The 12,215-nt window shown below is 38.6% G+C and overlaps 1 protein-coding gene across 2 annotated transcripts in view; it reads right to left on the minus strand.

The window, feature by feature from the left end:
* Positions 1 to 9,924: 9,924 nt before the first annotated feature.
* Positions 9,925 to 12,215, minus strand: part of NAMPT (nicotinamide phosphoribosyltransferase) — a 37,157-nt gene continuing 34,866 nt past the window's right edge. For both annotated transcript variants that reach the window (XM_076006522.1, XM_012746431.2), the window contains one exon: positions 9,925 to 11,913. In XM_076006522.1, the coding sequence (XP_075862637.1) occupies positions 11,800 to 11,913 (114 nt within the window). In that variant the 3' untranslated portion in view covers positions 9,925 to 11,799. The remainder of the gene's footprint in view (positions 11,914 to 12,215) is intronic.

The raw sequence follows: 12,215 nt of genomic DNA on the forward strand, positions 1-12,215 counted from the left end.
TGCTGAATCAGCCCCTGGGCAGTTAGAGAGTGTTCCAGTCTGACAGACCCATTCCAGCCAAAGGAATCTTGTCTATGCGGCTGCCCCTTTACCAGCGTATGTGTGTGGGTAGAATACTCTCCAAGTGCCCGGCCTAAGTGAGTTCCTCCCAGTTCCTGGGCATTCAGTCCAGCAGAAGACCCCGAAGGAAGCTCGAGGGGGAGGGCCATGGCTTATGGATGGCTTTGCTCTTAGGAGTTGGCTGCAGGCTTGTTCATGTGCCCTGACCTCCCTCTGTGTCCTTTACCCTCCATTGCTGATGGGGGTAGCCATCTGCTCTTTATTTCCCCACCTGGAAAGCTCTGCTCACATGATTTGGTATTTTCAGCCCTTGCCCCAAAGCTGCAGGCAGGCAGTCCCCTGTGAAGTGGTCTGGATGCGGCCGATGCAGCCCTTCCCAGCTCCTACTGCCGCCTCGGCACACAGTCTAGGTCAGCGGCTGAAGGGACTAAAAATAGCTGGAAGTGCTCTAGCTATTCTCAAGTGGCTGGCTCAGATGAGGCACCAGAAAAGGGAATCGTGGAGCATGACGTACAGCTCTTAAGAACTGCAAGCGCTTATTTACTGAAAGCTTGTGTGATTTGGGCAGCAGAGAAGCAATAGACACACACACACATTCACACACACACTCACACCCCGTGCACATACTGCACGCGCAATAACCAAGCACCACAAAACCTCGTGGAAAAATAAAGCGCTGACTGCATGTCTAGAGGTTCATGGCTTCTTGGAGGGGCCTTCCTGGAGGAAGTGACTAGGAGATCATTGTGGAGTGAGATGCGGTGTGTGGACAGACACAAGGGAAAAGGCTAAGCCATGGCACCAGCTCCCATGCGGGAGCACTCTGTCCCGCATGGCTGGTGCCACACATCGGGAGGATGAGCCTGGTGGACTATGGAGTGGGACAGGTCTGGCTGGAAATCTCACTGTTCCTTACCAGCTGTGTGGCCGTGGGCATGCTCCTTTAAAGCTGTGCTCATCGGTTTTTTCACCTATAGAGTGGGGATGACGCCTACCATGGAGAATTGTTGGGTGAAGGGAGGCCATTCAGGTACAGTTCCTAGCCTGCCTACCTAGCAGTTGGCAAGTACAAATGTTAATTTCTTTCCCTTTTGATCTCTTTTTTTTCCAATCTATCTTTCTTTACGTAGCAAATGACACAACGAGCAAGTCAGTTTATTCACCACACTCCTGAACTCGTCTGGTTATAGCTGGAGCCCTTCAGTTTGGCTCAGGATCCGTCTTGGCTTGGGGCTTGCTGACTCCTATGATCTCGTGAAAAGGAGACCAGGGCGGCTCATGCTGGGCTGGGTCAGTTTAGGTTGTTTTAGGGTTTTTCAACTGCAGGTCACAACCACTAGTGGTTCAAGAAATCAATTTTGTGAGCTCAAACCAGCATTAAAAAAAAAAAAAAAAAAGAACAGAATAAGGTAGAACAGAACCACGGAGGGCAGGCCTGGCAGTAGCAGAGGGCATCGCAGCACGTGGGACGCTCGGGAACGCGTGCGCACTGGGTTGCGATGTGAAACGTGTTTCTCACTGAGGTTTGTGGTCAAAAAAAGTAAAGACAAACAAGAATTGTAGTCTTGAGGATCTGAGATTTTGTTAGGGAGTTCTGACTTCACTGGAGATTCAGGCCTCTGAGTAGCAAATTCCTGAGGAGAGCTTCATGCTGCTTGCAGTGGTGTTGGAGGTCTGTTGGGAATAATCGGATTCGATCTTTTCTGGGCAAAGCAGATGGAAATGCTAGTCCAGAATTCCCTACAAGATGCAGATGACTGAGGGCCACTTGGAAGGCCGATCAGTGCCCACCAATCGTTTTTCACCTTAAAAAGCACCAGCGCTGGGCTGGATGTAAGGGCTGGGGGCAGCAGTAGGAGGACGGGGGAGAACACCACGCGGCTTGGCAAGGGGTGGGGGTGTGAGGCAGAAGTGAGACTGGTAGACTATGAAACTTCCTTCCCCTGACATAATTGTCGAGTGTCTACCACAGGCCAGGCCCTAGGAATACACAATTACATAGGTGAGACATTTTTCCTGCCCTCACAGAGCATATTACCTAGTGGTGGAAGTGGATGAGGACCTGCCAAAGTAATAGTTTTATCCAATGAGTTAAAATTTTTGCTTATCAAGATTTAAAGTGTCCCCTGGGCATAATATGAGACTGAGGAATGCTTTTTAACTAGTGTGGTCCATATATGGTTTTGTTCTCTGCTCCCAGTTTCAGAACTAGTTGAGAGGGAATGAGGTGTTTCTCACATTTTCTCTCTCCCCACACACACTTATACACACACACAAACAGAAATGCTAAGTTCAGTTGCTTTCTGGTTTTGCAGCCCTGTGTGTTCAGTGGGCCAGTGGCCCTCGAGAGCAGAAAGCTCTCCTCACCCCCTCCGGGATTGGAAAACTCCTTATTCCCCAGGAGTCCTGGACGCCCCACTGTCTGACTTACAAGACCAGCACTTGTTATTTTGTTCATCAAAAATGCTTGTTATGTCTTGATAATTAAAGTAACATTTGCACATTGTAGAGAATATAGATAACACAGAATAAGGATATACCTAGAACTTTTTGTACAAGGAAACCGGTGATAGAAACCTCAGAGGCTTATTTTTCGAGGTTATCCTATGTGAAGAGGGAGCTGCTTGGAGAGGTTAACAGATGTGCAGAACCTGGAAATGATAAACAGCATGTCCTTTTCCCAGAGCTGAGTCCTTCTCTTTGCTCCCTGTAGGAAAAATACAGTGACCTTTCCTTCCTCCAGCAGGCTAGGGTGATGACAAGTTGTATAAACCTCACTGAACCGTTCTTGGCCGCCCTTCACTGTGCCTTGCTCTCTAAGCGGACCGGAGAACGCCAATGATGAAAAGCTTCACGTGGAGGTTATGTGGTTTATAAAGTATTTAGGGATGAAGTCCTCCCTCAACATTTGGGTAGTGGTTTAGATAGAGCAGTGGTTCTCGACAGGAGATGATAGGGGTTCTTGTCTGGTGGTTTATCTAAGCTACACAGGCCCTTTCCACTGTGGTGTCCTGGCAGGTGGCAGACTTTAGGAGTAAATGTATGTAGTCCAGAAAAACCTCACAGGTAATTCTGGCCCTCCCCATCCCTCCTCCACCCACGGATACAAAGGATAATGCGCGCAACCCCTGATAAAAGATACAAGGGAAGGATATAAAAAATATACAAACTAGAAGCAAGGAAGTCCAGAAAAATAATCAACAGTAGGCACTATTTCTCAGACTGCATATTATTCATGCACTCAACTGTCCTTTAACGTTTTTCAATGTGGCTTCTGAATGCACATCATCACAATCTGAGGGCAGACTGAGAGAGTTCTTTGCCTGAGGCACGTATTATCCCAAAAGCTTGGTAAATAAAGCCAGGGCACCGGCGCTGGAATGCTCTGTTCCTTTTGAGCACACTTTGTTGGCGCACTGTTCTGCAGCCCAATGATACAATGTGTCATCTCAGCCTAACTTGGTCAGAAACCCTGAGCAAACATCTGATTAGAAGGAAAATGGCAGTAATTATTTTTTTTATGTTAAAAAACATTTTCAACTTCTTTGGGTCTTGTTTTAGACGTGTCTCTTGTATGTAGCAAGTAGATTGAAAAAATTCTATCTTTTAACTGATTTTATGTGTGTGTAGGATATATGTGTCATTAATCTTATGTTTTTGCTATTTGTCCCACCTATTTTTTTTGTCATTTGTTTCTTTTGAAAAATTTTAACCATTCATTTCCCTGGTAGTTTGAAAGTAACATACTTTTTCATTTCTATGCCTTTTAGTTCAACATATATACTTATTATAGACTAAAATTAATCATTAATTTTAACTTACTTCTGGCAATTTAAGTGCCTTAGAACACTTTTAATTCCATTAACCCCGTTCCATGCCATACTTGTATGTTTTAAATATTGTTTAATTTAAATCCATAAGACATCATTACTATTGTTTTGTATAGTCAATCTTTACCCTCATATACTTACTTTTTTATTGCACTTCTTCAGCCTTTACTTTCCTACGGTGGTGGCATGTAGTGCCAAAACTTCAGTTTTTGGTGGTCTGAAATGTCTATCTCACTCTTTGAAAGGTTTTGGTGGGAATAGGGTTCTATGCTGACAGTTCTTTCTGGTGTTCTGGCTTCCACTGTTGCTGTTGGGAGTTCAGCAGTCATCAGCTTTCCTAGAATACTATCTTTTTTCTCTGGATACGTTTAGGATATTTTGTTACTCTTGATTTGCAGTTTCACTATCTTGTTTCTGGGTGTGGATTTAATTTATCTTGCTTGGGATACATTGAGCGGTGTGGATTTAATGTTATCTTGTTTGTGACTCATTGAGTGTTAATCTTTAGATTGTTGCTTTTCATAAATTCAGGTAAATCCTGAGCCCTTATCTCTTGAAATACAACCTCTAACCCATTTTCTCTTTCCTCTTCTTCTATAGCTCTGATTAGGTATGTTAGGTTTTTTCATCCTTTTATGTTGCTTAAGTTTCGTTCCATTTGTTTTGTGTCACATTCTGAGTAATTCCTTCATATCTGTCTTCCATATCATTATTTCTCTCTCTAGCTGTCTAATCTGTTAATTCCAGTGCTATTATTTTTGTTACCACAAATTCTATTAATCCTTTTTCAAATCTCTAAGGCCATTAAAAAAATTCCCTGTTTTCTACAGATACCTTCAAGTGTATGTTTTATTTTTAAAAAACATATTAAACAGTTATTTTATAATGTTTCATAATTTAGTATCTGAACCCTTTGTGAAAATTTTTTCTGCAGACACATTCATGGTGTCTGGTTTCCTATGTGATTATTTTGTAAGCTGTTTACTTTCTTAGAAAATTATTTTGGGACTTTTTTGAGGCTTAGGATGAAAGTGTCCTTCCAGAAAAAATTTGCATTGACTTCTGCCAGGCATTCGGGGAACTCTGCCAGTCCAGTTTAATCTATATTTATAGTTTGCAGTTTTGTAGTATGTAGGGATATGAATGTGGACTGCAAAGGCCAGCTTGCAATGACAACTTAGATTTTTCTTAACTTGGTTTGCCCAGAGCTAAAGCAACGTTTCTTGCAGTTTTCTAAGGGTGTGGTGATAGATTACTACTGGATCATCCTCATCCTGAAGTGTAGCCCTTTGGTGGCCCTGCTTTATGACAGGAGAGTCTCTGATTTCTGTACTTCATGTCTTTTCAAGTCCTAAAAACTGAAGCTCATAGTCCTCAGGTTTGGTAAATGCCCCAGGGCAAAAGCATCTTCAGTGCTTGGTTATCTCTCAGTGTCCCATTTTTCCTTGCATTTTGACCTGGTTATTTCTTATTGTCCTGGTTAGTTCAATACTTTTAAACTTGGGGGAAAAATTATCCATCAATTTTTGTTGTAGTAGGGGTTGTGGGGTAGTAGTGAGTCAGAATTACCTAGCCTTATTATGTTTCTGGAAACAGAATCTTCTATTTATAGAGAAAGCTTTTGTCAAAAGCTTTTGTCAAAAGTTTAATGCCGATGGTTTGCACAGACTCCTGCATTCTTCTTAACCTTCCCACATCATATGGCCAGATTTCTTAATTTCACTTCCTAAGTTTGTTTCTCCACCTATATAAAGGCATTTAAAATGGCCACTAATTTTGGAATCTGAATCAGTCAAGTCTGTAGTCTCTGAGAGTAGAATTATTTTTATTTACTTTGGCTTGTTGCAAACACAATTTAAGGTGATTAAAACCTTCAAATTCCCAAGAGAACCACTATTAGTTCAAATAAAGAAGGGAGAACATTTGCTAGAAAGAGCCCTGAATTCTAATTTCTGTTCTACAATTAACCAGAGGAATTGTTCTAATATGGAGACCGTGGAATGAATCCCCTTAAATTATACGGAAACTTGTTTACTCACAAATGAGAATTTTTTGGGGAAGAGAGTCTATAACTCTCATCAAGTTCTCAGAGGTCTAAGACTCAAGAAAAGTTATGAACTACTAAACTACATACAAGGTAACCTTAGGCAAATAATTTAATTTCTTTATACTTTAGCTTTCTAGTCTATGTTTTGATGAAACACCTTAACTACACTAAATGAATTTAAGAATTTTAAAAAAGACAGCAGTATGTGTACATACTTTGCTCATGGTTTTAGTATTACAGAGAAATTGTTCATTTATTCAACAGATATTTGAATGTCTACGATGTGCTGAAGCAGGAGATATAGATGAATATGTTTCATATAAAATATAGACCCATACGTGCTATTTTAGAAACACTCAATGCCTACAGAGGCCAGATAAAGGACATGTGAGCTGGGGATGGCAGATGAGTTGTTGAAGGCTGCTTGGAACTGTTATCACCTAAAATGAGTTCACCTAAAATGAGCTAGGAAAGGTATTCCTAGCTCAGGGGTCAGAAGACACAAAGGCAGAGAAATGGAGAAAATGGCATTGTATACGTGTACCTGCACATAAAGTACAGCAAGCCAGTGACGCTGGCATGGAAAATGAAGAGATGGCATGAGGCTACACGTGTAAGGGCAGATCAGGGTTTGTGGGCTGGGCTGGATTCTGAGCAATATTCTATAGGTTAAAGAGAACACTGAGATGCTTTAAGCAGGGGATTGACAGATACTATTAGATTTTTTTAGAATATTCTGGTAGCAGAGGGAGGCTGGATTGAAGATATGAAAACCAGTTAGCTAATTTTCATATTACAGGCTGACTATCCCTTATACAAAAGGCTTGAGACCAGAAGTGTTGGTAGATTTTCAACTTTTTTCAGATTTTGGAATTATACTTACTGGTTAAGCATCCCTAATATGAAAATTTAAGTCCAAAATGTTCGAATGAGAATTACCCCTTGAGCATCATGTTAGTGCTCAAGAAACTTTAGGTTTTAGAGCATTTCAGATTTTGGATTTGGGATCCTCAACCTGTATTTCAGGAAGAGATTTGAGAGCCTCAAAGAGGAACTGGAAAGAAGACAAACATTTATAACATTATTTAGTAGGTAAGTCAACAGGACCATGTGCTTGATTAAATGTGTGGGGTAATGGAGAGGGAAGCTTCACTTGGGGAGCTGTTGAACTGCCAGATGAGGTAGAGAATCAGAATAAATCTGGTAAGTATGGGGGGAATATGGTAAGCTTGATTTTGCTGCACTTGCTTGAGTAGGTGTCAGAGAGGAAATGTATCATAGAGATTCAGAATTCTGGGCTGGAGATATAAATTCACAGAGGCTTTAGTAGATAGCTCATAGCTGAGACCATCTGAGGAACATGGAGATAAATGGGATATGCCAACATTCAAAATTATATGACAAGAGAAAGGACAGTCACAGAGATTAGAAGGCCCAAGAACATTATAGAAGGAAGAAGTTTCAAGGAATGAATTATTAGCAGTGGCAAATGCAGAAGAGACCTCAGATAATATACATTTATTCAATGGGCAATCAGGTCACTGTTTTGTCTAGTCAGAGGTGAGAACCTGATGGGAGATGAGTGTGCAGGAGGGGAGGCAATAAATAAAGAAGTTTGATATAAATGGGAGAAAGGAGACTAGAGTTGGAGTTACTTTTTCAAAGTGTGCAAGAAACAGGAACGTTTGTTGGTGGAGGAAGAAGGACTAGAAAACAAGAGGTTGAAGATAAGAGGTTTTTTTCCAGGCTCAGAGATCTGATAGAAGTCCTCCAGCTATCCAGGAAGACTTAATCAGAAATAAACTTGTAGCTAATTCATCAAGAGGGCTTGCAAGAACAATAGATAATCCTTAATAAAAACTATGCATTCCCTAGTTTATCTCAAAGAAATTAACAGCTCAGTAGCCAATTTCAGAATTAAAAAATAAATAAAGCAGGTCAGGATAACTGTGTTTCTAATTGGATTCTGTTACCAACTGAAGTATGCTTCTTTTCTCTGGAGTGAACATAAATGAATGCAAACCACCTGCAAGTGGAATCTGGCCTGACTTCAGAGATAACGAAAGCATGCGTCTGCAGCCATCCTTTGCTTTAGGAACAGAAGCACCTCCTCCCATGTAAAGCCAATCTCTGACCAGTGCATCCTATCTTCCTCTACCTTCTCTGGAACCCCAAATCATCACCCTTTTTGCTCTTATTTCCAACTCCTCCCTCTTTCCTGGACCCTTTTCAAGGGTTCTTCACTCTATCTCAGCCCTCAGCAATATTCAACACCTGAGCTCAAAAACCCTTCCTTTGCCCTTTGTGACTTGACTTTTCTTGCTGGTCCTTTCATCCCTTTAGCTATGCCTGTCAGTCTCCTTGGCCTGCCCATGCTCTACTACATAACCTTCAAGAGTTACTCATGGTTTGCCCTAGATCCTACCCTCTTATACTCCATAGCAGAGATTGGCACTTTTCCTGTAAAGGGTCAGACAGTAAACTATTTTAGGCTTTGCAGCCATAATTTTTCCGTTACAACTAATCAATTCTGTCACTGCAGCACGAAAGCAGCCAAAGACAGTAATTAAATGAATGGGTATGGCTGTGTTCCAATAAATTATTTACAAAAATAGATGGCAGGCTGGATTTAACCTATGGCCTAGGGTTTGCCAACTCCTGCTCTATACTCTCCCTAGAAAAGTCTCCTTAACTATGTGTGTTCATTGACCTCCTGTACATCAAAGCCACACCTTCTATCCTCAAACCTGCATCACCTATTACCTAATTAATAGCTACATTTAAATGTTTTAAAAGGCATCTCAAACCTTAACATGGGAATTGTGCTCTTTCCCCCAAATCTGGCATCCCTCCAGGATTCTCAGTAAGAGACACTACCATTCACATAGTAGTATAAGGCTGAAAATAGGAGTCAATCCTGACACTTCCCTGTCTCTCATCCTCTTAATTCTTTGAACGGTAGAAATACCTAAAAAAGGTAGGTCTGGAAATGGCATTACTTGAAGCACACAAACTTAACATTTCACTAATAGAGCTAAACTTTATTTCCAAGTTTATTACATGTTTATACTTGATGTTGAATACATATTAGAATAGATTTAACATACAACTTGGGAGAAAAGCTGACATTCTCCACTGAATGGGTTAAAAAGGAATGTAAAACTACAAAATATTTTAAGTGTGAGTTCCAAATTATGGCAAACAGAACAAAATACCCTGCCATTTTTCTCTAATTTTCCAAGATGGATTATAAAAATTTTTTCTTAACAATTTATTTCAAAAAAAGAAATAAGGGATAATCATAAAAACCATTTACTTTAAGTATAGGACACAACTAAATTAAGAGTCTTAACATAGAACTCCTACCTCCTGTTTAAAACATAAATACTTGATGATATTAAGAATCAAGGGGGATTCATTAATGTCAACTACAAATCTAATGGCTTACACCCATAAATACCATTTGCTTTTGTCTGGAAGAGTTAGGATGATTTAAGGGTGACATAAAGTAGAGTTTTATCTGATATCCATGTTAACTATTTGGTGCTCTGAATAAGGGATGGCCAAATACTAACTGCTTAGTGCCAGAAATTCAGAATTAATCAGTTCCAAGTGGTAAAAGCTAACAGAATTAATCATTCCACCTCCTAATCTATGGTTGTGAACAAACGTACAGCTTTTGGTATTCACTGAAAGTTCCAAAATAAAATTCCTCTAGATATTCCGAAGCTGCTGAAGCACAAAAAATACTGTCTGTGGTGTAATTCCAATGTTTAAACACTTTAATACAAAATTATGGGTGGTTATCAAAGTTGTTATTGGTAATAAATATAGTTTTAATTCTTTATAATTCTCTCAGCACATTTTGTGAAGAAAGGTGTGTTTTTTAATATTACTAATCCTTACTTAAATATATTTTTAAAAATCATCTCAAAATTATTTTCTACCATGGATTACAGAATGAAGACTCATACTAAAAGTGAATGCTATTGTTCTCACTAAATATTTATTAATACAATCATCTGAAAAACCTATATTCTTTCTAATACCACTTATAAAAGACATTTAATAAATATAACTCACCCCAATTAGATTATTCTAGTGACAAAACATTTTCTCATGTAACTGCTTAAGACAGATGATTTATGGCTTTTCAATTTTAAAATTTCACATTTAATGTCATGTTTTTAAAACTTTTCTAAATTGGTCTCCCACTATCAGATTCTTAAGTGAGAAAAGAAAAGACAAAAGACATAATTATTTAGCCTCTGCCCATCCCTGGAAACCAACATTTCCCCTAAAATGCAAGGCACACTCCTTTTCTTAGAACAGGAGTCAAAAAGCTTTTTTCCTAATTTTGTGTAAAGGGCCAGATAATAAACACTTTGGACTTGCGGACCATTTGTCCTCTATTGCAACTACTCAATTTCTGTTGCTGTACTTGGAAAGCAGCCATAGACAATATGCATTTGCAAAACAGGCAGCAGTCCAAATTTGGCCTTTGGGCCATAGTTGGCCAACCCTTGTCTTAGAACAGACCTACGCATATAAAAAAATCATTTGAAAGAAACTGGTCTCTAGTCAAATGTGATGACTGATTCAGAATCTAGCAGTTAATCACTCTAGTTAAAGATTCTTCTATTGTAGTGCATGTCATCATGCTTTTCATTGGGATAATTTATCTTCATTTAGGAACTTGCTTAGGTATTATTTATGAAGGAATTCAGTTTAAAATTAATAAATGATGTCCATACAATTTAATATTCAATTTAATTTTTTGAAAAAACTTAATGAAAAATATAACAGAATCAAAACATTTAAAATAAGTACACTCACTACCCACTCCAGTAATTCATTTAAGTCATACCAACTATAGAATATGAAAAATAAATTCAGAAGTGTAATTACTTTAAAATACACTACTTCCACTTTTGTCAATATTTTACATTTATGTATATATTCTATAGTGGAAGCAAAATTCTCTCTAAAAACATTATCTCCTTAAAATCTTGAGGTGCATATTAGAGCCACAGGCAATATCTGACATATAAAATTGCAGTACAGGCCTTTCAAATTTGGCATTTCACTGGTACAATTCAATGACCAAAGTATATAATAACTGTACAGTGCCTAGACATTCCAGTAAGAACCATTATTTTCTTTAATGTAGAATGATTAATACATATTCTACAAGGGGCAGTGAGGTTAGTAATTCTATAGGTTATGTCCTGACATAATTTTCAAAATTGTACAATAACACAAACAACTTTGTTAAGGCCATGTTTTATTTGCTGATTAATGGACAAAAGGCAATGTAATTTATTTTCAAGTATTTCCTTGAAAGTCTGTGCTCATAAAAATCATGAAAAGTTGGAAAGACTGTTAAATCACTGAAACTTTAAATATATCTTACACAATCTTGTTTGTACAAAAATACAAGTTAAATATAAACATAAAGCAATCATGATAATTTTATGCAAATCTGTTTTATGTGATCATTAGTTATATATAAAAGTTTCCCAGTTCTGTTATTTGTGAAAAGATCAATACCAGATTGAATTACTATCTACTGGCAAAGGGCCCTAAAAAGCTTGCTTTAGTGTTAATCTTTTACATGGTTAAGTGCGTTTCCTAATTTGAGATCACCTAAACACTGGAAAAAAATTAAAAAATGAAAGGGCAGTATGTCCATAAACCAACAAATAATTTGGCTGTATCATAAAACACAAAGAAACCCCACGTATCTGTACAATAAACATTATGTATTACATACTCACACACACACACAGGTGCATACGTGTGTGTATGCATGTGTACACATACACATGCGCACGCAACACACACCCAGTCATAAACCAAAGCCTAATGAGGTGCTGCTTCCAGTTCAATGATATTCAGCTGTGCATTTTTTCTTACTTCATCAAATGAATAGCTTTTTGTCACCTTCCCATTCTTGAAGACAGTATGGAGAAGATCCTGCATAAATGTAATAAATTTAATGATTATGCTGAAGAGATTATCAAGCAAAATATATAAATCCAAAACAAAGAGATGTTGATGGTGTTCAAATTATGGAATGATGTGATACACAAAAAATGCTGGTGGAGCAGACAGAGAACAAGGTGCTATTTAAAATGGCAAATCATTGAGTTGCCTACCTACTACGTAGAAATATTCAACTTTCAGAAAAAGGAATGATTTAAATATTACATTCTTAAGCCAGTTTTCTTAAAAGGAAAAACAAAAAACCTAGTTGACCATTTTTTTATTCTGAGGTG

The sequence above is a fragment of the Microcebus murinus genome, chromosome 9, assembly GCF_040939455.1.
Source record: "Microcebus murinus isolate Inina chromosome 9, M.murinus_Inina_mat1.0, whole genome shotgun sequence".
In the NCBI taxonomy this organism is placed as follows: Eukaryota; Metazoa; Chordata; class Mammalia; order Primates; family Cheirogaleidae; genus Microcebus; species Microcebus murinus.